The following is a 24,579-nucleotide window of genomic DNA, read 5'->3' on the forward strand; positions in this document are numbered from 1 at the left end:
TAAAAAGTTTTACTCTTTATCCTCTTAGGGTTATTTCTTAAATTTTTCCATTCCTTTTCACCCATTCACCATCATTGACCCAGATCCTCGCACTAGAATTGCCTGCTAGCGAGGAGACAAATCCAGAGTCACGGACACAGGGGGGCCTCGATAAATTATGTTCATCCAGAAATGGTCCCTGAACCGCAGTGTGTAAAACACTGTTTTATGAGAAATGAAGATGGGATGAAGACAGAAAAGGACACCCTTGGAAACAGTTACACTGTGGTGTACCACAGTTTTGGACGCCAAGAGGTCATGAGTTCTAATCCTAAACGTATTTCGCAAAACACAGTGGCAGAATTGAATGGAAAAGTGCTAAAGAGAGCCCTTGGGTCGTTTTTTCATTCACTTACCCGTCAAGTATTCATTTCATATGTGCCTTCAGTGTGCTGCGAGAGGTCCAGAGACAGCCAGACCTTGAAGCACTCCCAGCCTTGTCAGTACGATAAGATGTCCAGAAGTAACCACCAGAATGCTGGGGCAGTGGCCAGTGCCATCGGAGACAGGTCGCAGGTGTGGTCCAGGCAGTCAGGAGCAGACAGCTTCCACGCCGGGGAGCCCCAAAGATTCCTTAGAAAAAAGATGTCATTGCCACCAGGCCTTTAAAGCCCGGTAGGTCTTAGATATTGAGATGGGTGGGGAGATGTCCCAGTGTCAGGAACAGCATGAACAATGTCTCAGAGGCCGGAAGGTGTAGAGAGAGAAGTGAGGCACAAAGGTACATGGTGAGAATGTGCAGTCTTAACTGGAAAAATGAAGGTTGGACCCTACTTGCAAGGCTTTGAGTTCTGAGCTGAATTTCTGTTTTACTCAATAAGGAGTTGATGATTTCTGACCAGCTGCATGCTTTAAAATGATTAATCTGGCAACACCGTGACCTTGGGGAGAGCAATTTCTGTGATGTGGTAGGGGCCGTGGCCAGAATCCAGTGAGGTGGATAGTGACAAAGCAGTGAGCAAAAGTTGCTGTGGAGACCAGATAGCTGCAAGGAGGTGGACATGTTGGTGCCCTGAGGTAGAGGATGCAAGGTGAAAGGAAGAATGGGTGAGTGACAGAGGAACAGAAATTCCTTCTATGCTTGTGTTGTTTCCTGGGATTCTTGGCCGGGTCTGAAGGGATTATAGAAGGCTTGTAGTTATTTTTCATGTGTTCTTTTCCTGGACCAATGGCTTTGAGTAAAACAGTCTTAGAAGTTTTCTGTCACTTTAAAAAGTTCTACGCCCTTCCTTCAGTCACGTGCCTTCAGAAATTTTGGTTACATAACGTTGCTCTGAATTGAAATTCTGCAGCCTCATGAACTGGAGTCTCATTCTTTCCTTCCCCCACCTGGCACTTTATTTTCTGTGGGTCAGGGTTAGCTTCTTTCTAACCATTGTTGCAGAACTCTTTAAATATTTGGTCTCACAGGTTCTAAAAGCTGGCAGGCCAGGCTGCTCTCTGCAGGTTGTGAGACCAAAGCCTTCCAGAATAGGAGCCAGTAAAATCCCAAGCATGTTACCAGAGTGTAACAGCTGCACGGTGCACCGCCCCCATGAGGCCAGGCTCCCAAGGGCTGAGGCCAGCAGCTCCCAGCGCTGTGTGGCCCCAAACCATTAGGAGCCCTCCTGCACCACACCGTGGCCGATGCGTAATCGTGGCAATGACAACAGATGAAATCACTGGCTCTCGGCCCTGAGGACTGGGCTTTGTCAGGGTCACTCACTGTTCCCTTGCTTCTCCCAATTTTCCATAGTGAGAGAGCAAGTTGGGGTCCACTGCTACAGTACAAATACTTGTTTGGAGCTCTGCGAATTTTGCTCTGTCTAGAAGTTAGTTCTCTTAGTAGCCCAAACAGAATGCCTCTTTTTCTTCTCGCATCTCCTCAACATACATATGTATTTATTTATACCCTGCTTTTTTAAAAAAGTGATTTAAGGCAGCTTGCAGATATACATATAATACAGTGGATTTTTTGAAAAAATTAGGATACGGGGCAAAAGGAAGACATGCGTAGAATACATGCATAGAAAAATTAGGCACAGTCAGGATAAAGGTTAGTTCACAAAGTTCAAACTACCAATAAGATCCTCTAGAGTCAAGTCGCAAATGTTTTTTCTGAGTTTCCTAGCAGCCAAAGCAAGGAGAGAAATCCAAAAGGATAAAATTCACATGTCTGTAAGATACAAACAAACTATCAACTCAAGAGAAGACGAGTGAATCCTTGCACTGCATAAAGCTCCCCTGTAAAAGGGGCACTGAGGGACACAGTGGCAGGGCCCTCATCAGCTGCGGTAGCATGGCCACTTGGTAGACTGCTCGCAGTGTCCCTTGGGGAGGGCTTGGTGGCAGGGCCCCATGTGGGACGAGGACTGCACTGGAGGCCCATGCAGGGAGTTTCTCAGAAGTTCATCACTTCCCAGAGGGTGCTCTCCTGAGGAACCTTGTATCTGCCCCCAAAAGTGCCAAGATCACAGGAGTCCAGCAAGCACTGTTTGATATCAGCATGTTGAAGGCCCTGAGAAGTCCTACAATTAAGGAATTGGCCCAGCATTTCCAAAATGGATTTAATCACAAGACCTTTTTCAAAAATTAGAACACTTACTTGGCACGTTGGGAAACATTGATCTAAAACAGTGGTCAGCAAGCTTTCTGCTAAGGGCCAGACGGTTGAAGCACAATCTCTGTCATAACTACTCAACTCTGCCGTGGTATCGAAGAAGGGTGGCTGTATTTCAATAAAGCTTCATTTATGGACACTGAAATGGGAATTTCATATAATTTTCACATGTCATGACATAATTTTTTTTCAACCATTTAAAAATGCAAAAACCATTCTTAGTTTGCAGACCATTCAAAACAGGTGGCAGGCTCGATTTGGCCTGTGAGTGTAGTTTGCCGACCCCTGATCAAGAATTATGTTTGGATGGTATGTCTTTCCAGCAAGCTTCCTGAGAACTGTTCCTCAGAGTTGTTTTGATTTAGACTTGCATGTTTCTGGTTGAAGAGCAGGTTTTTTAAAAAATAGAAAAGGATTGGTTTGAGTGCTTACAGGTTAGTCTGAAGATTTTTTTAATAAGCAATTTGTGGATCCCCTCGAAGAAGACATTGACAAACTAATAACTGAAGCCTCACAGTTTTCCTCTGCTGCATACGTTTGAATCAGTGTGAGGCTGGAAATGTGTTAGTGGGCATTATCATTCATTCATAGAAGTAAAAGTTTCGAATCACCCAGAGACATGTAATTTTAACAAAACATAGTTTCCTAATCAACTCTCCAAGTAAACCAGTAACCTGGGGCCCCCACCAAGCGAGGAGTGTTCTTTTTGATTTTGACTAGACGGATGTTCTTTCATCTTCTTACGATGTCATTATGATGAAAAGTATTCCCACCACCAAGTCTGACAGTTGCAGTTCAACACGTATTTATTGAGCACTCAGTACATATAAAGCATTTTGCTAGCTTCTGTGGGGGATACAAAAAGACGCAAGAAGCAGACAGTTCCTTCTTGACCTTGTGAATCAAGTTCAAGACCCTCACCAATTTAGAGCCCATTTCTGTGGTGTCTGGATTAATTTCACTTCTCTATTCCTGTCAGCAAGTGTGCGTTCATTCATACAGCAAACACTTGTGAGTCGCAGCCTGTGTTCATAGCACCGGAACACAGCCTTTGGGCAGCTTGCTTTCCATGGGACATGTTCCTCTGGCGTTCTTGCATAATTACAACCTCTTCTATGTAGTAGATCTGTCTTAGAACTGAAGGATATTGTGGTGCTGAGGGGATCAGTGTGAGGGATCAGAGAGGGCATGGCGGGTTGTTAGGAGTAAAGAAAGTGGGCAGTAAGAGGACAGATAAAGGAAGGCCTGTAGGGCTTTGCAGGCCAGCACCCAGAGCAGCTTGGCAGCCTCTGAGGGCTGGGGGGAAGTTTTGAGCAGAGGAGCAACACAAGGAAAGAAGGCTTTAAGAACAAGCCAGTCTAACTGTGGTAAGTACCAGGATGTCCACCGTCATCCGTGTTGACGAGTCAGGGGCCGACGGGGGAATGGCAGCCAGGCGCCACTACTACCAGAGGAGATGGAGGAAGAACTCAGGAAGAGTCCAGTGGAAGCAGGGAGCACTGACCAGAAAGCCTGCGTGCGGGGTTCCTGCTGAACCCCCCACTCTCCAGGCCAGTGCCTGGGGAGGAAAGGGCGGCAGGTTAGGAGAACTGAGGCCAAACTCGGCCCAGATCCTGCGATTCCTACGTGGGAGGAATGGCTGAGCTGGGTGAGGCATGTTATGTGAGGCATGTTACGTGAAGCCAAATGAGAATGTCCTGGGGCTTCGGAGTAAGAGTGAGGTGCGCACAGGGGTAGTGTTTGAGGATAGGAGGACGGAGGGTGTACCTGGTGATGTGAGCTCGGAGCAGGTGCACACTTCCTCCACGGAAACAAACTGATGAGGATCGTTTCCAAGTCGAATTGGATCACAACTAACTGCGTGGCCCCAAGTTTTCTGCAAATCTTATTCTTGGGTCCCCTTCCCCTGTGTTCTAACAAGTTAAGTGATTTATTTTTTGACACGCCCCGCTTTTTGCGAGATACAAGAAGGAGCAGTAAATCATCCTCACATAGAGCCTTGAAGGACAGGTTCCCATCAGCCACTGAGGAAGTGGGAAGCAGAAGTAAGAACTGACCATTGGAGGGGAATTTATCAAAGCCACTTACCCCTCTTGTCCGGTAACCCTTCTAGGGAAGCCTCGTTCAGGGACGCTGCCTCACTTCCACCTGCTCACACCTCTTCCTGTTCAGGGTCAAGGAGAAGTAGGTGCCAGATCACAGAGAGGAGGAGCAAGACACTCAGAGACAGCTTGGAGCCTTGTTACCACCCCCCGTTTGTCCCCAGTTTCACATTTGACTGAAGATCCCGTTCTGAGACAGACATTACGGGGGTTACTCTTCACTTTGCCACCTACCACTGCCCAGTCACTGTTCTTTGAAGCGATATTACAATGGGGTGAAGTTCCTATTGTTCGTGGCTTCGCTAATTATGTCTTCACTCTTCCCTAGAAAAGACTGTGTCTTCACCATTGACCCGTCAACTGCCCGAGATCTCGATGACGCGCTCTCCTGCAAGCCAGTCGCCAATGGTAGGATGGAAATTTCTGTACCGTTCTGGGCAGCAGACAGGGAGCATACGTTTGTGGTCGGCCGGGCTGCCTCATGCTCCCCAGGCCCTGCCATGTGCAAGCCTGGGTTTGCCTGCTCCTGAACTTGCCATAGGCCCTCAGGCTACTCAAGTGTGTGACCTAAAGATTGCTTTCGTGTGCTGACTTTGGTGAGGGTGAGGGTAAGAAATGTCCTCACCAGGACCCTTCTCGGGCCTCAGAAGAGGTGGCAGTCAGGGCAGAACCGATCCCAGGCTTTGGCCCTTTAGAAACTTCTAACTCAGCTGTGATGTGGTAAAGAAGAAAGCCCCTGCGGGCTCTGCTGGGAGAAGCATAGGGTTCTTTATCTGAATTTAACAGCAGACTGGGGTCATTCCGGGGGGACTCTCCACAGACATGCTCAGCAGGATGTAAGGCCTGCTGCTCCCAGTAGGTCTTCATCTGGTCAGCAAATTGCGAAAGGCAGCTGTTAGGGGCTAGCTACACATTCATTGAGGATGGAGCTAAGCAGGAAGAAGTGGGATTTAAGGCCCGTGGTCTTTGAAAACTGCAATTGGGGAAGGGACAGTATGTGGGGTGTGAGGAGAGCAAACCCTGTCAGTCCCCATTTAATATCTCCCCAGATGTGCGCCTTATAGTCTTAGCTTCTTCTTGCCCCTCTCTAGGTGGCTGTCTGGGGGACTCCTTTGGCTTCAGCCATTCTCGGTACTGCTTTGGCACTAACACAGCCTTGGACGGCTTGCCTGGGATGGGCAGCCACCCTGCGGTTTCTGTCTGCTGCCAAGTGTTGATGGCCCAGTGGCCTGGTCTATTAAAACACTGCCGAGGTGTTCACATGTCCCATTGATGCAGAGCTCCCCAGGTTCGGCCTCTAACTTCTCCTGTACCATAGTAGGCAGTAAAGCTTCTAGAGGGAAGCCAGAGAGACAGAAAGCATCATTGCCTAAAAATGCCTTCATTTCATGGGAGTCCTCTTTGAAACTATGGGCAAGATTGCTCCGTATTTTCAACTAAAGAAAATTGAACGGAAGATAAAGCATGAAGAGAGAAATGTTCCCATGGAAATTTTAGAGGAGTTGCATGTTTCTAAAATCCCAAATTTGAGCAGCCTACTTAGAAAAGCAAATACTGGGTTGGTTTCTTATATCCTGAGCCGTCGCTGCCACATGCAAAGGCTGGGCATATATCGCTCTCAGCATGCACTCCACTCCTCTGAGTCCCAGCGTAAAAAGTGCCCCCGGGCAGAAAGCCAGGTGACAGTGGACCGCACTTCCTGAATTGCCCTCTCTCCAGTTTCACAGCCCTGCTCTATTTGTAGTCTAATGCTTGGAAACAGCTGCTGCTTTTGTCCACTTTTATAGCTGCTAAGGGCAGAAGGGTAGGTCTAGTACTTACTCTTGCTCCATCTCGGCTGGCAAGGGTGGTATTTGCCCCTCAGGGACCCCAGGGAGCAGGCACGTGTCTTCCTCACACACTCCACACCTGTTTCGTGTGTACTCGATCACCAGCAGAAGTTTCGTGTAGGGCAGTGCTAACAAGAAAGGCAGACTGGGGACAAATTGTACATGTTTGTAAATGTCCAACCAAAGAATACGCTTTGGCCAACAGTTGAAAACCAGTTGTTTTCGATCTTGTTCAGGGAGGGCAGTGACAATGAGGAAAACAAATTAGCAGTACAAGACGAAGGAAAAGGAGAGGACGTAGAGGCAGAGAAACATGATCGTCGTTTAGGGGTATCGGTAATAAGGAACGGGACCGGAGATGGTGGCAGCGCTGATGGGGCAGGTAGGGCAGATGTGAGAAAGGGGTAACAACGAAAGGACCAGTCAGAGATGAGGGAGAGGAGTCCAAGACGGGGCCAAAGGTTCAACCTGGATGACGAGGAAATGGTGTCCACAGGTTGGGAACTGGAAGACAGGACAGGCTGGCTTTGGAGAAAGTCGTCCACGTGGAGTTGTCTGTCTGATGACACATGTTTAGATAAGCTGCTGCAGACCCTTTTCGGAGGAGGTGGGGTACCAGTACGCTACACACATGTGGTCCACATAACTGCATACAGAGCCCTGAAGAAAAGTAGACAATACACCAAAATGTAAACAGTGATTTTATTGGGATGATGGGATCATAAGCGATTTTTCTCTTTTCTCTACTTTCCACATTTTTATAATGTGGTAATAATAGTTTTATAATGAAAAAAATTCTGTAATAAAAAAATATTATGAGGTGCCAGAAATCACAGGGCTGCCGAGTAGCGCACTGCACCAGGTGATCAGATACCTTCCATCTGCTCGGTTCTTCTTGCATTCCAGAGGAGTAATTAACATCTGGTCATTTGGCAGAGCCGCAGGTAAAGGACATGGAAAAGGAGTCAGGAAAGAATCTGAAAAGGCCTGAGTTGGTCAGTCAAGCATTTTTATGGTGGCACTTCTACAGTTGGCCTTTGTGACAGCAGTTTCTGCCAAGGCCATTTATCCAGGGAGATGAAAAGTGAAAGTCAGTTCCAGTTTGGATGGGGGTGAGGTTGGCTAAGTTCAGGTTCCGTTAGTTACTAGTTCATGTCAATTTTTGCTTAGAGGAAAAAATGTTTAATGTTTCAAAGAGCAAATAATGTTCTCTGGCCATATTTACATCATCTATAACTATTTTTATTTAAAGAAAATAGAAAGGCCAAACTTTTCTTTGGTCCCATTGAAATCATCTGAATGACTACTCTGTGAAAATGAAACACACAGGCAGATGTAACTGATTTAGTCCTCACTCTCCCTTTCTGTAGTGTTCAGACCTGACTCGAGGACTTGTTACCAGTATCTCCTATAGGGACGAGACTAAGATGTTACAGTTTGCAGATTCATTCTGCAGAAATGCAGTGGCACCTGTTCTCCCGCAGGTCTAGATGAGGGTGGAAGGCTGACGGGCGTGCCCCCTGCCCTTGAGGAATCTCAGCTTTGGCAGGGCTCCCACCAGTCCTCTAGCCCGGGAATGCTCCTCCTCCCCTTGTTGCCTATAAACACATCTGAGTGGAACATTCCCATGAATATCAGCGAGCCCACTGTCTTGAACATAGAGGCTTTCACTTCTGCTCGAGAAAATACCTAATAATGCAAATGAATAACCCAGAATCAAAAGACAGTAAATCACATACTTCAGAGTTTTATTGCTGTAACAGATCACTTGCAACACACCTCACAGTTGACCTCACCACTCAAGTGTGGGAATGCCACAGTTGTCACATCACCTTCTGGTTTTCACATTACCTCTACAGCAGGGGTGTCCAAACTTTTTTCAACGTTTTTTACCAAGGGCCATATGCAGTAAAATACACAAGCAGTCGGGCCTCTCACTCGAGGTGAAGTACATATTGCCACACCTGGTTTATTTAAGTAAACTAAATATATTTTTGGAATTTGCTGCGGGCCAATTAACAATGGATTGTGGGCTGCCGTTGGCCCGCGGGCCGCAGTTTGGATAGCCCTGCTCTAGAGCATCCACTTAGTGAATATCCAGATTGCATTTTAACTCTCTACCTTACAGGCAGCTCATTTGGCCTAAAGATTGCATGACTATTAGGAAATCCTTCCCCGTACTGCTGTCTTCCTGTAATTTACCAGCTGTTGGTCGCGTTTATGCTCCTTGGGGCCCTGCACAAGTCTTGTCTCTGATGTGATGACCTCTCAGATACAAGATAACAGGTATCATGTATCCGCGAGTCACAACTTCTCAGCTAAGTATCCTATATACACATATTGTTCGATAGCCTGTAGCTTTTGACGTTTGAGCCCATTTCCCATGTCATGGACTTACTTCTGCCTTTAGGATGGGGTACGAAGTACATGGCTGCCTGTATCCAGACTTCTCTTCCCTGGCGCTCAGGGCATGGTTCCTCCCGGCTCGTTCTTCCTTACTGGACAGAATTGAGTCCAGAGTACTAGCCACCCATTCTCATCAGTTAAACAAGCCTCACTGCTTTCTTCTAGTCTCTGAGAGAAGAAATTGTGAGCCAGATAAGTGAGCACCTTTATTCAGCTTTTAGCTGTTCAGGCTTCCAATACATACTATAGGAAATTGATGTTCACTGCATTTCTAGCATCTTGTTTCTCTACTGTTTTCTTCTCTAACGAGTGCCCTGCCGTGAGCATGGCAGGATTGCCCTAGCCTGGCCTTAGAAATGAAGGATTGGGTCCAGGGAGAGGGGAGAATGGGGGATAACTGCTAATGGGTCTGGGGTTTCTTTCTGGGGTGATGAAAGTGTTCTGGAATTAGAGTGTTGATAGTTGCACAACTTTGTGATTATACTAAAACCCACTGGGGGAAAATGAGCGAATGGGTGAATGAAAAAGAATAAATAGACAAACAAATCCACTCATCGTTGAGGCTTTCAGGAAATTGGAATTTCCGCCTGCACCACACGTCAGCAGAAGTCCTGCTGGAATGGCTGGCTGGATACCCAGAGTCAAACCCCTCTTGCTGCTGTCATCTCCCAGCTTTGAAACTCCCACCCAAGGAGCACAGCCCTCTCTGTTCAGCCACCTGCTCATATTTACCATCCCCAGAGCGCAGCCGTCTCTCAGAGAAAGAAGGATCTGTCCTGTTGTCCAGGTGAAAGAAAATGCTCAGCTAAAAGGACGTCATCCAGCCCGAGGGACCTCAGGAATGTACCTTACCTTCTCCGCTCCAGGGGTGGCCAGTTGTCCTGCGTGTTTTGCCTCCGCTGCCTTCCTGGTGGCACGGCCTTCTCTTCCCTAAAGAGGATGGGCTAGGGACCTCTATCCCAGGGAGCCCTTCCCAGAGAGGGACTAGGAATGAGAGACCAGGAGCAAAGCCTGTAAGAATTTCATAGAATTCCTAAGCTCTCTAACTTCCCCATGTGCTTATATTTGTCACCTGCTGAGTTTCTTGTCATGACTGATCCCCTTCGGAGGCAGTGCGGAAGCAGGAGCTAGAGAGACTGCCCCGCTGTTCCAGACTTAGAGAACCTGGGGGATGGAATGCACAGTGGTCGTTTTAAAGGGCAAAGAGCTGAGATGAAGTCTGCATCTGCTGCTGGGAAGGCAAAAAGAGAGCGCAGGAGTCCTGGAGTTCTGAGTGAAGGTTCTGGCGGACCTGGCAGCCAGGCCACACCCTCCTCCTGGGCTCTGTTCTCACCTCGGAGGAGCAGCCCCACCCCTGTCATTCTCCCCAGGCTTTCAGTGTTGGCCATTCCCCTTCCTCTGGCGGCTTCCCCCTCTCTCTTAAGTCTCCACCTTATAAAGCCTCCCTCAACCCTGCTGCAGCCTCACCTGCCCTTGTCCATCAGGACACCTTGAAAGAGTTGTCTCTACGTGCTGCTGCTCCTTTCTCGCTTCCTACGTATTCCCTTTGCAACATGGCTTCAGAAAGTTCAATGCCACAGGCCATCCCTGACCTCAGTTCCCCAAACATCTCTGCAGCACTTGCCTTGTTGTCCTCCATGAAACTCTGTTCCTTGGACTCAGAGGGCCCTGCTTGCTCTTGGTTCTAATTTTTGAGCTCCTTTTTTCCAGTTGCCTCCTTTAGCTCTCCTTTCACTGCCCAGTGCTTCGTGGGAGCCGCAGGCCTTCCACTGCAGTCCCCGTCGGCCATGCGCCCTGGCCTTGGGCTTGCATTCCCTGCAGTGCTGTTCTCCGGAGGTCCATGTGACAAGATTTGATGGGTCCCTTTCTTGACCTGGTCCTCCCTAGCCATTCTGCCCCCAGTGTCACCCTCCCAGCTCCTCTCCATCTTCCCTTTCTGTTTCCTCACCACTCATCACCCGCTAACGTACTGTTGACTTACTAATCTTGTTTCCGATCTGTCTTCCCACCATTCACTGCCTCGCAGTGCAGGGCTCAGAGGAGGCGCTCAGTCAGCCTTTGCTGTTGTTTGCAGGCTCTCAGAAGCGGAGGGGTTGGCACATGTCTTAAGCGGAAGGGAGACCACTTCATGGACGGTGTGGATGCCTGACCACTGCGCTGTACACCTGAAGCTGAATAATATTATATGTCAACTATAATTATATGTAGCACGCGATGTGGAGCACAGCATAGGGGATAGAGTCAGTGGGATTGTAACACATACACGATGTTAAAGGGGCAGCAGATTGGGGGAGGGAGGTTATCACTTTGTGAGGGGTGAAATGTCTAGTACATTGTTTTGTACACCTGAAACTAATAATGAAAAAAAAAAAGAAAAAGATTTAAAAAAGCAGAGGGGTTTCCCAGGCGGAGGGAAGAGTGTGCACAAAGTCACAGGATGACAGAAACGTGCTATTTTAGAAGGAACTACACAGAACTTGGAATATCTGGGATGTGAAGTTGAAGTGGGATGGTACTTACAGATACAGCAGGGAGGAGATCGTGAATTCCTTTGCAGGCCCCGTGGGGAAATTGAGGAGAAGGCAGCAGTTAGGTTGGGGAGCAGCTTCATGCAGTCACTCAGGACGTGTGATTTGAGGACCGAGCACCACGCTTTGTGCTGGATGTACAATAGGGGAAGCACTCGAGAAGCTTCCTGTCCTCCCCAGTTAACTCTCAAGTAACATTAAACAAGGGAATGTGGGAATGGCCTATAGTTTAGCTGTGGGAGTTGGGGAGGGGGAATGGACGGTAACATTTTCACCTAGACTTGAAGAATAAACAGTGAGCCAGACCAAGAGTGGGAGGAAGAGCATTTCAGGCTAAGGGAACAGAGTGTGTGGAGGCTCTGGGATACAAACCCATTGGCACTGGAAGGAACCGAAAAGTCAGCGTGGCTGAAACAGGGTGCGGTGGGAGGAGCCTGGGAGGTCAGTCACAACAGGGACTCGCAGGCTGTGTTTTGGAGCGGGAGTCTTACCCTAATGGTAAGCTAAGGGTTTTGAGCACGAGAGAGTCAGGATCCAGCTTGGAGGTTGGAGAGATCACCCTGGCAACAGTGAGGAGGCTGGATTAGAGCGGTGGTGTTAGAATGATCGAGGTAAGAGGTGGCAAGTGCCCAGCCCTGGCAGCAGCGGTGGAGCCAGACCTGGAGGGAGGCACCAGCCAGGAAAGGAGATGGGCGGGGCTGGGTGTCTGGGGAGCTGCAGGAGCCTCTGAACTGGTCTCGTGTCTGCCCTTTTCTTCCCACATATTGAAGCCCAGGCCGCCCTTATAAGATGTAGACCTGACCAGGTCGTTGCCCTGCTCGACTCCCCGCAAGATTCCTCATCCCCTGAGGATAAACATCCACGTCCTTGCTGTGACCTAGCCGTTCTCTAACTACCTCCCAACCTTCTCCACCACTGTTCCTCTCGCACGTGCTGTCCTCCAGACACATAGCCCCGTGTGGTCCCGCAGACGTGCCAGGCTGCTGCTGCCTCGGCACTTTTGCACTTACTGTTCCCCCTGTCTGGATCCCCCTTCTCCCAGATCCCTCACTGCTCTTAGGTTCTGTGCAAATGTCATCTCAAGGAGGCCCTTCCGGACACCAGCGCCACAGTCTTCTTACCCACCCTCCTTCTGGATTTTATTTAAGGTGCTTGTGTGGATCTGCCTCCTGGATGGTACGCTTTACGAGAGCAGGGATGTCGTTCTGTTCACTCTTGACCCCTCAGTGCCCAGAGCACTGTGTGTTACATAGTTGGCACACATGGAACTGTTTGTTGAATGAATGAATGAGTTAATAAACGTTTGATATTGAATGGAAGAGTAGAACCTAAAACGTCATCTAAGTTTCTGAGTACTGGGCAGAATGTAATGCCATTTAATAGGAAATATTGAGAGGAACTGGTTTGGGGCACACGATGGTGAGTTTAGTTAGATAAGTACTTGTTGAGTTTGCCGTTCCTGAGAGACATCCAGGTAGAAATACCAAGGGCACGAGTAAAGGAGTTGGGGCGGGAGTGGCGATTTGGGAGTCATTAGTGCATCTCTCCTGGGACAGATGTCCAAGGAGAAGTCACAGACTGAGGGGAAGACGTATGCTGTCCCCTGGGAGAGATGCCAGCAGAATAATCAAGAGGATGATTGGAGGCAAAGCAGAGGAGAAGGGAGAGGAGACAGGCAGAGCAGGCTGAGTGGTAAAGGCGTAAAGGATGTCAGAAAGTCGGGCGGAGGAGAGCTGGAAGTCTTTGGGTTTGGCGACCAAGGTGTCATGGATGACCTAGGTACTGGTGTCAATGGGTTTGAGGAGGGGAAGCCAGACTCCAGGTGGTGGAGGAAGCAGGAAGCGGTGGGAAACAGGAATGGAGATTGCTTCTGTAAGAAACATGGCTGGGAAAAGGAAGAGAGGCGGGGAAGGCAGGTTGAGAGGACGCTTTTTCTTTGTTTTTAAGATGGAAGTAATTTTCTACATGTTTCTATATTGAGAGATAAGAGCCGATGGAGGAGAGGAGTTGAAAATACAGGAATGAGAGGAGTTGATTATTTTGCAAGGTCTTGAAGAAGTAGGAGTGAATTCAGAGTGTAAGTGGAAAGTGGGGCCAAGACATGGAGGGTGAATACCCCGTCTTTGAGAATGAGGGACAAGTCATACGTAGGGAAGGGACCACTGCTGCTGGGTCTTCACACCTGGTAACATCCGCTTAGAACCACCTGCTGAGGGCAGGAGGGCAGGTGGAGGGGAGTAGTGTGAAAGGGCTACGGTAGGGAGCTGACCAGAAACCCAGCATACAAAGCTTTACAAAATACACTGTTTGGATGTGCTGAGCTGGAATACGAGCAAGTCTGGGGGTTTCCTTCGGTCACCCTCAACCTCCTCTGTGTAGGAGCAAAGGTTGCAGTGATCCAAATTTGGGGTTTTTCCTGGGAGGGAGCACGACCCGCACCAGAGCGAAGGTGTTGGGACCTTGCTTCGCCTCTGACCCTCTTTCTCCTCTGCCCCTTGCTTTTGTAAAGGCGTCACCTGCCACCTGGTCAACCAGCGTTTTTTTAGAGAAGGAATCATGGAATCACATTCAATTCCTCATCCTCTGAGCACTGTTGTCATGGCCTTTTCAATAATTTCCCTCCCTCCTTCTGTCCAGCCTCCACCTTGCTACCCGGTTATCTTTTCTACTCCGTACACACAATGACCAGATCATGTTGCTTTTTTGTTCAAAAGTTTTCTTGTGCCCATGGGTATGGTCCACATTTGTTAGCAGAGCTTTGTTATCAAAGCTTTTTAAGATCAGTCCCCAGCCTTCTCGCCTACCTTGCGTACCTCCCAGTGCCACTTCCCCCAACACACACACCCACACACACACACCAGCCTCTCCGTGCCCTTTGCTCTCTGCCGGGAATGCCTGGCCTCCCTGCCTACTTCTGCGTCGGCTCAAATCCTATTTCAGAGCAAAACCTGGGCAGACGTTTGCTTCCCTCCTGCAGACTGAATTGTGCGTATCCTGTCAGCACATTTTCTTCATGTCTGTAATGCAGCAATAAACATCATTGCCTCTGGATTAAATTCCCCTTTTTGCTTATTTCCTAAGGGCAGGGAGTTTCTTGGACATCTCTCTGCCCTGAGTATCATGCAAGGTACCCTGTGTTTAAATACCATTCGGTCTAGTCAATCTAACCAGGCAACCTGGTGTATACTTTCAGCGTTTCACTCCTTTTTCTGTTTCTTGCCTTGCCGTTTTCATTCCTACTGTGCTACTAGCCTTAAGTTTGTGGGTTGCCTTTGGGCCCATGTGCTGACATAGAAGCCTACTCCACGTGCATGCTTGAAATGAGTCTGTGTCTTTGGAATGGTGTATTTTTCTGCCATCACAGTCAAGTCTTCAGCCCTTCTCATCATGTCTCAGCGATACTAGGAGAACACTGAATTATATGTTATGGTCATGACGTCTGTTCATCCAGCTCTGTGAATTGGCATCTCTGAGCCTCAGTCATTACCCATTATTTTCTTGCATGAGTCTCTTGCATGCCTACACTGCTCTTCTCATTTCATACCTACAGGCTTTCATAGCAACTGTTTCCTGGTTTTATTTTGTCATTTTTTCCCATATCCTGCCTGTCTGTATCCTTGCCATTTCCAAATTCAATGAGTACTAATTTTCTGATAAAATCAACTTCCTGAATAAATCTTAACATGATAGAAAAAAAGCAGTTTGTGATAAAAAACCAGATTTTTTCCCCCCACTTTAATTTATTGGCAAAAAGGCTTATTAGTTAGGAAAAGGCTTTTTAACAACCAAGGACATCTGCAGTTGAAATGCTCCTTCATTAGTGTGGAGAAACAGAAAGTTGGTATCACAAAAATCCAAGTGTATCCCTTTGGTAGCAGATAGGTCTTAATTAATAGTGTGTTGAGACACTGGAAATTGAAAAAAAATAGTTTTTGATTTTCCTCTGTTGGGAATGTTTGTAAGTTTGGTTGGTACATGGGGAGGATGTCAAGGTAATACTAGAACATAAAAATCAAGTGACATTTTGAGAATGAAAATCAACTTTAAATGGCTATCTGCAGAATTTCTTCTTGCCTATTTTAGTTTGTATAAGGTAAAATCTATTTTAGTTTGTATAAGGCTAAAACAGAATGTACGGTAGTGGTTTTAATCTCTTCAGGGTCATAGATTTCCTTTGAGTGTCTCATGATAGCTATGGACTTCCTCCTGAGAAAAGTGCACAAATGTGTATGTATGCACAACATTTTGCATAGGACTTACCTTTCCAGTAATATCATAGAATGGGAGCCTGAAAAACCCTTCTTCAGTAAAACTCTTGAAAATGATACTTCTTTAAAAAATATGGCTCAGTTGGCAAGAAAGTATGGCAAGTCCTTAAAAGGCAGGAATAAAACAAGAGCAGATAACCAAAGAAGGATGTATGTGCTAAAGCAACTAACCTAAAGGTGTCTTCTGAAGCCTAGTGACCCAGACAGCTTGCTTAGGACCTGAATTAACAATTCCTGTATAGTCCATAAAATTCCAAGCCGAGTATTTAGTTTAAAGTGGCACTAGGTGGACAATATTTCCTGAAGACACAAAGAGTCATAAATATATCCTTCCTAGAGGAATTAACCCTCAACGGAAGCCTTAAAGATTTGCCAAAGATAAAGTTCTAGTAAATGTCAAGTGCACATAAGTCATAAAACATGCAAGGATACAGCTAAAGCAATACCTGGAGGAAAATTTATAGCTTTAAGTGCTTATATTAGAAAAGGAGAAAGTTTTAAAAATTGAGCCTATAAAGATTAGCTTCACAGATGTTTAAAGATAAGGGTAAGGTATAAGATGACTTACTATATGAACGTGTACTGTGGGTACAAGTACTGATACAAAAAATGGCAATTATCTATCATAACTGTAACAATAGAAGCCCCCTCTACTGCCCAAAAAAATGTACAAGACAAATAACCAAACTCTACTGTGCTTTTCATACATGTCATAGTGGAAAACAATTCATTTACTTGAATGACAAAAATTCCTGTTTCCACTTTTGCCTCTGCCAAAAGGGAAATCTTAAAAAGTAGACACAAAATATCAAACGTAGTTATTAGATCTCATTTTTGTTTTTCTAGTATTGTCAAACTAAGTGTCTTTTTCCAAAAACCATTAATGTTAGGGGAAAAATTGGCATGTTAGAATTTTACTTTGGAACAGAATTTGAAACATATAAACATGTACGTGTGCTTTTTAATATTCAGTTTCTGCGTTGTTTTTATATTTTATATCATGCATACTGTATTTATAGTGTTCATGTTCCATAAACATTTCAGATGTCTTTTAAGTAAGAAATGGAAACACAGTAAATATCCTCCAAACTTGTAGAGAGAGGCAAATGAAATGAGAAAAACACACAAAAACACCTCAATGTAAAAGAAGGCATGGCAAGATATATATATATATATGTATGAAGAAGCAGGACAAATAAAAAGCACATATTAAGTTGCCAAAAAAAATTAATAAGTACGTTAAATTTAACTCTGCAGTTTAAAAAGTAAAGACGGTTTGACTGGCTATGTCTAGCTATATGGGTCTTTTTTAACAGACGCATTTAAAAGATGAAGACACAAAGATTAAATAAATGTAGACCAGGCCCACCTAGGTTTGGTCCTGTCCCCGCCCTGGCCAGGCACCACTTCAACATCTGCCCTTTAAAGTCTAGGCCTAAGAGGTTCTAGAAAGAGGCCTTGGGCCTACTTCTTGCATTTCCTCTCTGAGGATCTGCCCCATCCCAGGAAGAACCACGGCAGGGAAGTTCATTCCCTTTATGAAAGAAGATGCCCATGCCTTGCGCTGTAAAACCCAACAAGTCTTGTCAGTGCACTCCAGTGGCAGTATAATTGCTGCATGCTTAAAGAAGCTGAAGGTCAAGGTCATTTGGTTATACATCTAGTAGGAGACCTGGCCTGCTGCATCTCCTGCTATACATACAGCAGCAACCCTGAGGTGACCTAAAGAAAGCATTGCATTGCCTTGTACTCTGCCCCACCCCAATTTTACCATGCCTTGTAGTCCTTAGCTCTGGCTGGACCCCACCTTACACCCATGCCCTCAGAAACCCCCTGTTGACAGGGACTAAAAAGACAGAATCAGAATCCTAAGCTCTTGTCACTTAGGTCATTGGGTGGGAAATAGGCTCCCCAGTCTTACTTCCAGCACTGTGCAGAGAGCTTCTCCCTGGTTCATCCACCAGCGAGCTGGACCCTGAAATGCAGTGTTTCAAAGGGCTGCCCCCTCCTGAATATTGAACACTAACTATACTGTAAGATGCAACTCAGACTTATTTTAGAAATTGTCATTTATTAGATGTTAGAAACATGCCACATGTAGCTTAAAAATAAGACCTATGTGTAATGTTTAAGTAGAGAAACTATGTTTAAAATCTGTTCCTTCTGTTGTAGACGAGAACCCCTGATAACTCTTGCTTAGATTTTTGGAAAAGAACAATTCCTCTGCGGGGCAGTTTTCTGTTTGGCCCCACTTCTGGGTTTGTCTCTGACATCTTCACGGTGCCCAGGGCTTCGAGCGTTGTTCCTCCTACTCACCTCTTCTGTGTGAAGTCAATTCTAATCCCAGTTTTGAAACACTGATTTTTCCCCTTGCGGTCTCTTATGTCAGAGGGCATTCTGACCTCAGGCACATGCCAGGCAATCCAAGTACTTGATCTCAGACAAACCTTATTTTCATAGTATGGCCCTTGATAATGAACCTAGGAAGAGAAATGGAAAATTCTGTAGAGCCGTCAGCTCCTAAGGAAGTGCCTCTCTTCTCCATTCATCTGGGGCATTTGGTGAGTGAACAATTGTAACTGTCCTTGTAGTGTGATCATTTTTTACCTTGACTCGAAAAATCCAAGCAACTGAATAGTCATGCGAGTACTCTGGCATGGAAGTGGGCTTCTGGGATGCTTGCCAATGAGTTCCTGTTTTGAGGACACAGAATCTAAGTGGAAAGATTAAGTGGAGAGACAGCTCCACCCCTCTAAGTGTCTTATTCCTATGTTCCATTCGAATCTCGCTAGCCTGATTTCTGTGGGGTCTGGGCTTCGGAAATTCTCTTTTTTCATGGATGTCTCAGTGCACCTTGTTAAACCAAATTTGGCCTGTGGCCTGTTCATCTGCTTCCAGCTCTGCTGATTGGTTCCAGTTTCCTTGCTCATTAAAGCCAAGATAATCTGGCACCCACCAGTCAGGCATCCTCAAGTATCTGGCACCAAGGTAAACCTGGAAGCCAGTTAAGAAGTCTCAGTGATCCAACACACTCATTGCGTGATGAGAGGCACTTGTGGTGTACCAGAAAGAGCACTGGAATAAGAGCAGGAGAACTGGGTTCTTGTCTCCTCTGCCTCTACTGCATCATGTAAGTTGGGGCATGTCTGTGGTTTCTCTGAAATTCTCTTTCCTCAGCTAGATGGGGGTTTGAACTAGAGAGTTTCTCAAGTGTCTTCCAGTTCTAAAATACTGAGTATATGAAAAGCTAAAGAAATAAAGCTCCATTTATGCCTGCTGTTGCAAAAATACAACCTAGCGTTAAGGATATTAGCAGGAGCTGCCTCAAGTTGCTACAGATGCTTTTCCATAAAAGTAGATAGTATGACAGCAAAATGAAAAGTGGCACCGTCTGTATTTCAGAGGAAAAAATTAACCTCTCCATGCCTCACATTTCCCAATCTATGAAATGGGGATGATAATAATAAAGCTAATTTAAAAGTGCTGGGAAGAATTAAGTGAGCTAATCCCCAGCACTTAGGACTGTGCCAGACACAAAGTGCTCAGTAAAAATTATTATTAATATAAAAATGGAAATATTAAAATTGACATGAAATTTTAGTAAAATTATGCTGAAACAATAAATAGTTGCTGTGCAGAAAGCAAGGTGGGAACAGAATAGAGAATCCAGAATCAGATCCACACATATATGATCACCTGGTTTTCAGCAAAGGTATCACAGCAGTGTAGCGAGGGAAGGATGGTTTTGTCAATCAGTGGTACTGGATCCCCTCGCGATCCATACGGGGGAAAAATGAGCTTTGACTCCTCTACGCCACACATGAAAATCAATTTCATGTGGCTCACAGATCTAAGTGTGAAAAGGTGAAAACATTAACGCTTCTTGAAGTGTTAATACTTGTAGAAGACAGCATAGAAGAATAACCTCATGACCTTGGAATAGGCAAAGATTTCTTAAATGGGACACAAAATGCACTAACCTTACGGAGAAGAGTGATAAATCAGAATGAAAAGGCAAGTCACAGAGTAGGAGTAGATATTTGCAATACATATATCCAGCAAAGGACTCCTATTAAGAATATGTAAATAGTTGAACAGGCACTTCATAAAAGAAGGTAGCCAGTGGTCAGAAACACATGGAAAGTGCTTAATATCATTAGTCCACAGGGCAAATAGAAGTGAAAACCACAGTGAGTTACTCCTATGTTCCTACCAAAATCGCTTTTTTTTTTTTTTTAAGCTGACATTACCAAATGTTAGTGGGGATATGGAGCAGTGAGAACTCTCATACACTGAATAGGAGCGTAAGTTGGTACAACCACCTTGGAAAACCATTGTACGGTACAAAACGGAGCTGAATAGATTCAGACTAGATGAGCCAGCAGTTTCCTTCTTAGGTATATAACCAAGAAATGAGTACATATGTACAAGAATACTCACAGCAATGTTATTCATCATAGCAAAGAACTAATAGCAAACCAAGCACTTATCAACAATAAAATGGGTGCATTGTCGATATTCTTATAATGGAGTACTATACAGCAACGCTGCAGAGCAAATTCAAAACAACATGGATGAGTCTCAAAAATATGTTGAGCAAAAGAAGGCACAGACACACACACACACACACTACATACTACATACTGTATGAATCCATTTCTATAAAGTACAAAGATAGGCAACACTGCTCAATGATTATAGATTACAGAGGTCAAAAAAGCAGTAATATTTGGTAGGTATAAAGACTGAGAGGAAGATACAAGAGAAGCTTCTGGAATGCTGTTTATGTTCTATTTCTTGAACTGGGGGGTGATGACCTAAGTGTATTCACTTTGTAAAATTTCACTGAGCTATACGCGTATGCTTAACATTTATATACCTTATATATACAAACTTTTTATGCCTTGATAAAAAGTTTACTATAAAAAGTGCAGGAGCACACAAAAACTAGAAACAACCCAAATGTCTGCCAGCTGATGGATAGTTAAATAAATATATATCCACATAGTGGAATATAATTCCTCCATTAAAGAAATAATGCATGCTAAAAAACAGAAAGAAAGAATGCATGCTATAACATGGATGAACCTGGAAAATATGCTAGGTGAAAGAAGACACATATTGTGTGTTCCATTTATATGAAATGTCCAGAATAGGCACATCTGCAGAGACAGAAGTTGCATAAGTGGTTACCTAGGACTGGGAAGGTTGGGGAGAAACAGGGAGTGATTGAAAACGAATGGAGCTTCATTGGGGGGTGTTGAAATGTTCTAAAATTGATTGTGGTGCTGGTTGCACAAATCTGTGTATATACTAAAGACCACTGAATCGTATCCTTTAAATGAGTGAATTGTACGGCATGTGAATGAAATCTTGATAAAGTTGCTATGAACTAAAAAGCTGAGGGATACTGACAACCATGGAATGACCTTAGGCAAAGGCTGTACCATGCAGCGCTATGGTATGTGGTCTGACTGGAGTCCATCAGTATTCTAATCCTGGCTCTGCCGTTTACTTTCTGTGTGACATCAGGTACATCATCTAAGCTCCCTGCGCCAAATGTATTTGTCTGCAAAATACAAATATTAATAGTATCTGCCCCATAGAACTTTTATGAAGATGAGTCCTTTAATCAAGAAATATTGGACTATCTTTTGTGTGCCTAGTCTAATCAGTGATAACTTGTTATAAATAGCCAGGAGGTTTTGCATCTGAGAGTCTTTACTCCATTTTAGTGACACAGGAGACAAGTAAATTTGAGAGTATGTCCTGAGGACAAGGCAGCTTTGCCGTACGGTGCCACATCAGCATCTTTTGCAAAATAAAAAATAAATGTTCATATTAATGACCCTGAGTTATTAACATTGAATTATATTCTGCTATTAAGGAAAGGAAGTATGTAATACATTTATAGAGGATTTTCATCCGGAAGTATTAAAACCAGAAACAAGTGATGATTAAAGGGTTGGCATTCAGTTACCTAGAAAATTTGGCAATTCAGAATACTTTATACGAAAACTGAGTTTTTAAAAAAACTGGAAAACTGAGTTACAACTAATTGAAAAATGGGTAGTTCAAAAATAGAAAGTGACCATTGGTTATGGGAGTGTGTGACCAGGTTTTTTAAATAATGAATATTTATTGTCCTCATAAAGGAGTCACTTTTGTTCACATTGAAAATCATAATGTGTTCTACTTAGTTGTCTTAAAATGTGTGTTCTGCCAAGTAAATGTATAACCCTTTTTAAATGTTCCATTGACAGCGCTTATAGCCTATAGGAATTGAGAAAGAAGCAATTAGAAGTTAGTCAATATTCCCCAATTTAAAAAAAAAATAAAAGGAAGTTAATCAAATACCTGATACTAAGGGGATGCATCCCATGAAGTGAGGGTTAAGAGTTAAGTCTCGTGAGCCAGACCTTGATGCAAAAATATGTGACCTCCCTGGGCCTCAGTTTCCCCATCTGTAGAAAGAGATCTGTCTCATAGCATTGGGAGGCTTAAATGAATTAACACAAGCAAAGTGATCTAAAAAGCGAGCAGTCAGCATGCTATTGCTCCAGGACAACCAGTGTGGTGGATTCATATCGTAGGCACGCATAAATTATGAATGTCATTTTCTGCTAACTTGGTGAAGCCCCAGGGAATCAAAAAACAGTTTCTTCATGCAAAGAGGTTCATTAATGAAACTGAGTAATCAGATCCAAAAAGAGCAAATTGGGTATGGTGAAAAAATAGTAAGAACCCAAAAAGGGTTCTCCAGAATGAGAGAAAAGCTACTAAGGGGTTTTGCCTCCAGGATATAAAGCTTTTAAAAACTTTTGCCTCTCAATTCAAGGTGACTATGAAAATTGCTGTAATTTCAGCTGAAAGGAAGGCTGGGATTGGAATAGCAGCCTTAACGAGTTAACACTTAGTGCCTCAGCGTTTAAATACACATAGATGTTGATATTGCCTCAGAACTTGTTGATAATTGTAAATCTTTTCATTTTGGTGATTATAAACTAGCTATTATGTTTTGATAATAGAGAGGCTTTTTAAAAATAGAAGCATCTACAAACGAGTATGAAAATTTGCTGAATTCCGTTTTCAAGCCTGCGTCTTTGGGAAACCCATCTGCTAGGATCATACAAGCATTCCCCCACCCTCGCCCCACCCCCACCCCCCACGGAATGAGAAAGAACAGGTTCATTGTGCTAGCCGGGTACACCGAACCTGTAAAATGATGACAAAAGCCACAGGCTGCCACAAACTGGAGTCACATTTCTAGCATGAAAAGAGTTGTTTCCTATTCAGAAGGGGTGAGCCCAGTTTCTGCTACTTCATTTCCTGAGCTCCCCCGAGCAGAACCTGCCTGCAAAGGGTTTTGGTAGCTGCTGTACCCCAGGAAAGTTGTCAGATGAGCAGCCACCCGGTCTCGCTGCCACCTACCCAGGCTAGCCAGCGAGGCTTTCTCTTGCTGTGTGGTGGGGAATCGGGTTGGGGGTGGCTGAGGGGGGACACAGCATTTGTTGGTGTGTCTTTAGTTTAAAAAACCAAAACTGTAAAACAACCCATTTATGATAGAAAAATTAGAATTTACATATAAGCAGAAAGAAAAATTTCATAATCCTCCCACTCAGAGAAACAGCATTGTTACCATCTTGATATATTTCTTTCCAGACGTTTTCAAGCCAGGCCTGCATTTTTTATTTTATACTTTTTATCATTATGGCTTTTCCAGCCTTTGAAAGCTGGAAACATTACAAAATGTGTATAATGTAGAAAGGAATAGTCCCCGTTATCGTCAACTTCCAGAGCTCATCACTGGGGACGTTTTAATTCTGCTCTTCTTAAGCAGTAACCCTCTCCTGCCTCAATTGGCTTGTCTTTCTTTTAAAACTTGTAGCTAGTTTTCCTTAACTGGATTTTTCCTTTTTAAACTTTTTTCTTTCCTTGGCTTCAGCCTCTGCAAACTCTTTTATTTTTAATTTTTGGATAGAGAATGTTGAACATGCACAAAAGTAGACAGAATCATATAATGAAACCCCTTGTTCCCATCACCCAGCCCCGGGAACCCTGAAACTGTGGCCAGTCCGCCCCATCCAGCCCACCCCTCTCCCGGCCCTTATTATCTGGATCTCCTAACTCTGTAACTACCTTCTCGGCTCCTCAGACCTCGCTGGCTCTTGGCACCGAGGAAGGGCCAAATGCCTGCCCTCCTGCTCGAGAGCCCACTCTCAGCTCTCCGTCCCAGGCCTGACCTGCTGACCTGGGCTTTCCCCACTCCTGAAACGCCTGGAAACTCCCAGACATTGGGTGTGGTGCCAGCTTCACGTGTTTAGCTCCTCATTCTCTTTCCTGTTAATGAAGGAGGCCATTGCTCAAATCATTTGGAAGGGGAAAAGTGGAATTTGCTACCTGGGTGTTCCTCTTCCATGCTGTTCATATAAATTTAAACTTAGATTCCTGAGAATTAGATTGAACATGACAAAAATTGCTGTGTGGGCAGTTGAGTTGAGTACTTGCAGATTGATAGAGGCCTTTGTAGTAATGAAGGGAGAAGGTTCCAGAAGGTGAGTTCACCCTTTAAGGAGTTTGCAGCTAAAGGTCCTCATTAACCCTTTGTTGGGTGGTGGCAAAAAGAAACTTGAAACAAGACAGTCTACAGACTCTTCAAATCCTGAGCAGGCGTCTTGTGCCGTGCCCTCCTCAGACGCAGGCACCTTGCGCTGCACTCAGATTTACTTGCCGCAGAAATATTTTACTTTGACTCCTTTTAAGTTTATGAAATATGCTCAGACCCTCAGCACGTCATGGCCATGGAGA

At 44.9% G+C, this 24,579-nt stretch overlaps 1 protein-coding gene across 4 annotated transcripts in view; it reads left to right on the top strand.

The window, feature by feature from the left end:
* DIS3L2 (DIS3 like 3'-5' exoribonuclease 2) overlaps positions 1-24,579 on the top strand; it is a 299,279-nt gene that overhangs the window by 165,982 nt on the left and 108,718 nt on the right. For all 4 annotated transcript variants that reach the window (XM_074314980.2, XM_074314986.2, XM_074314989.2 and 1 more), the window contains one exon: positions 5,069-5,148. In XM_074314980.2, the coding sequence (XP_074171081.2) occupies positions 5,069-5,148 (80 nt within the window). The remainder of the gene's footprint in view (positions 1-5,068; positions 5,149-24,579) is intronic.

The sequence above is a fragment of the Rhinolophus sinicus genome, chromosome 17 (assembly GCF_057876585.1).
Source record: "Rhinolophus sinicus isolate RSI-liver-muscle chromosome 17, RSI-T2T, whole genome shotgun sequence".
Classification (NCBI taxonomy): domain Eukaryota; kingdom Metazoa; phylum Chordata; class Mammalia; order Chiroptera; family Rhinolophidae; genus Rhinolophus; species Rhinolophus sinicus.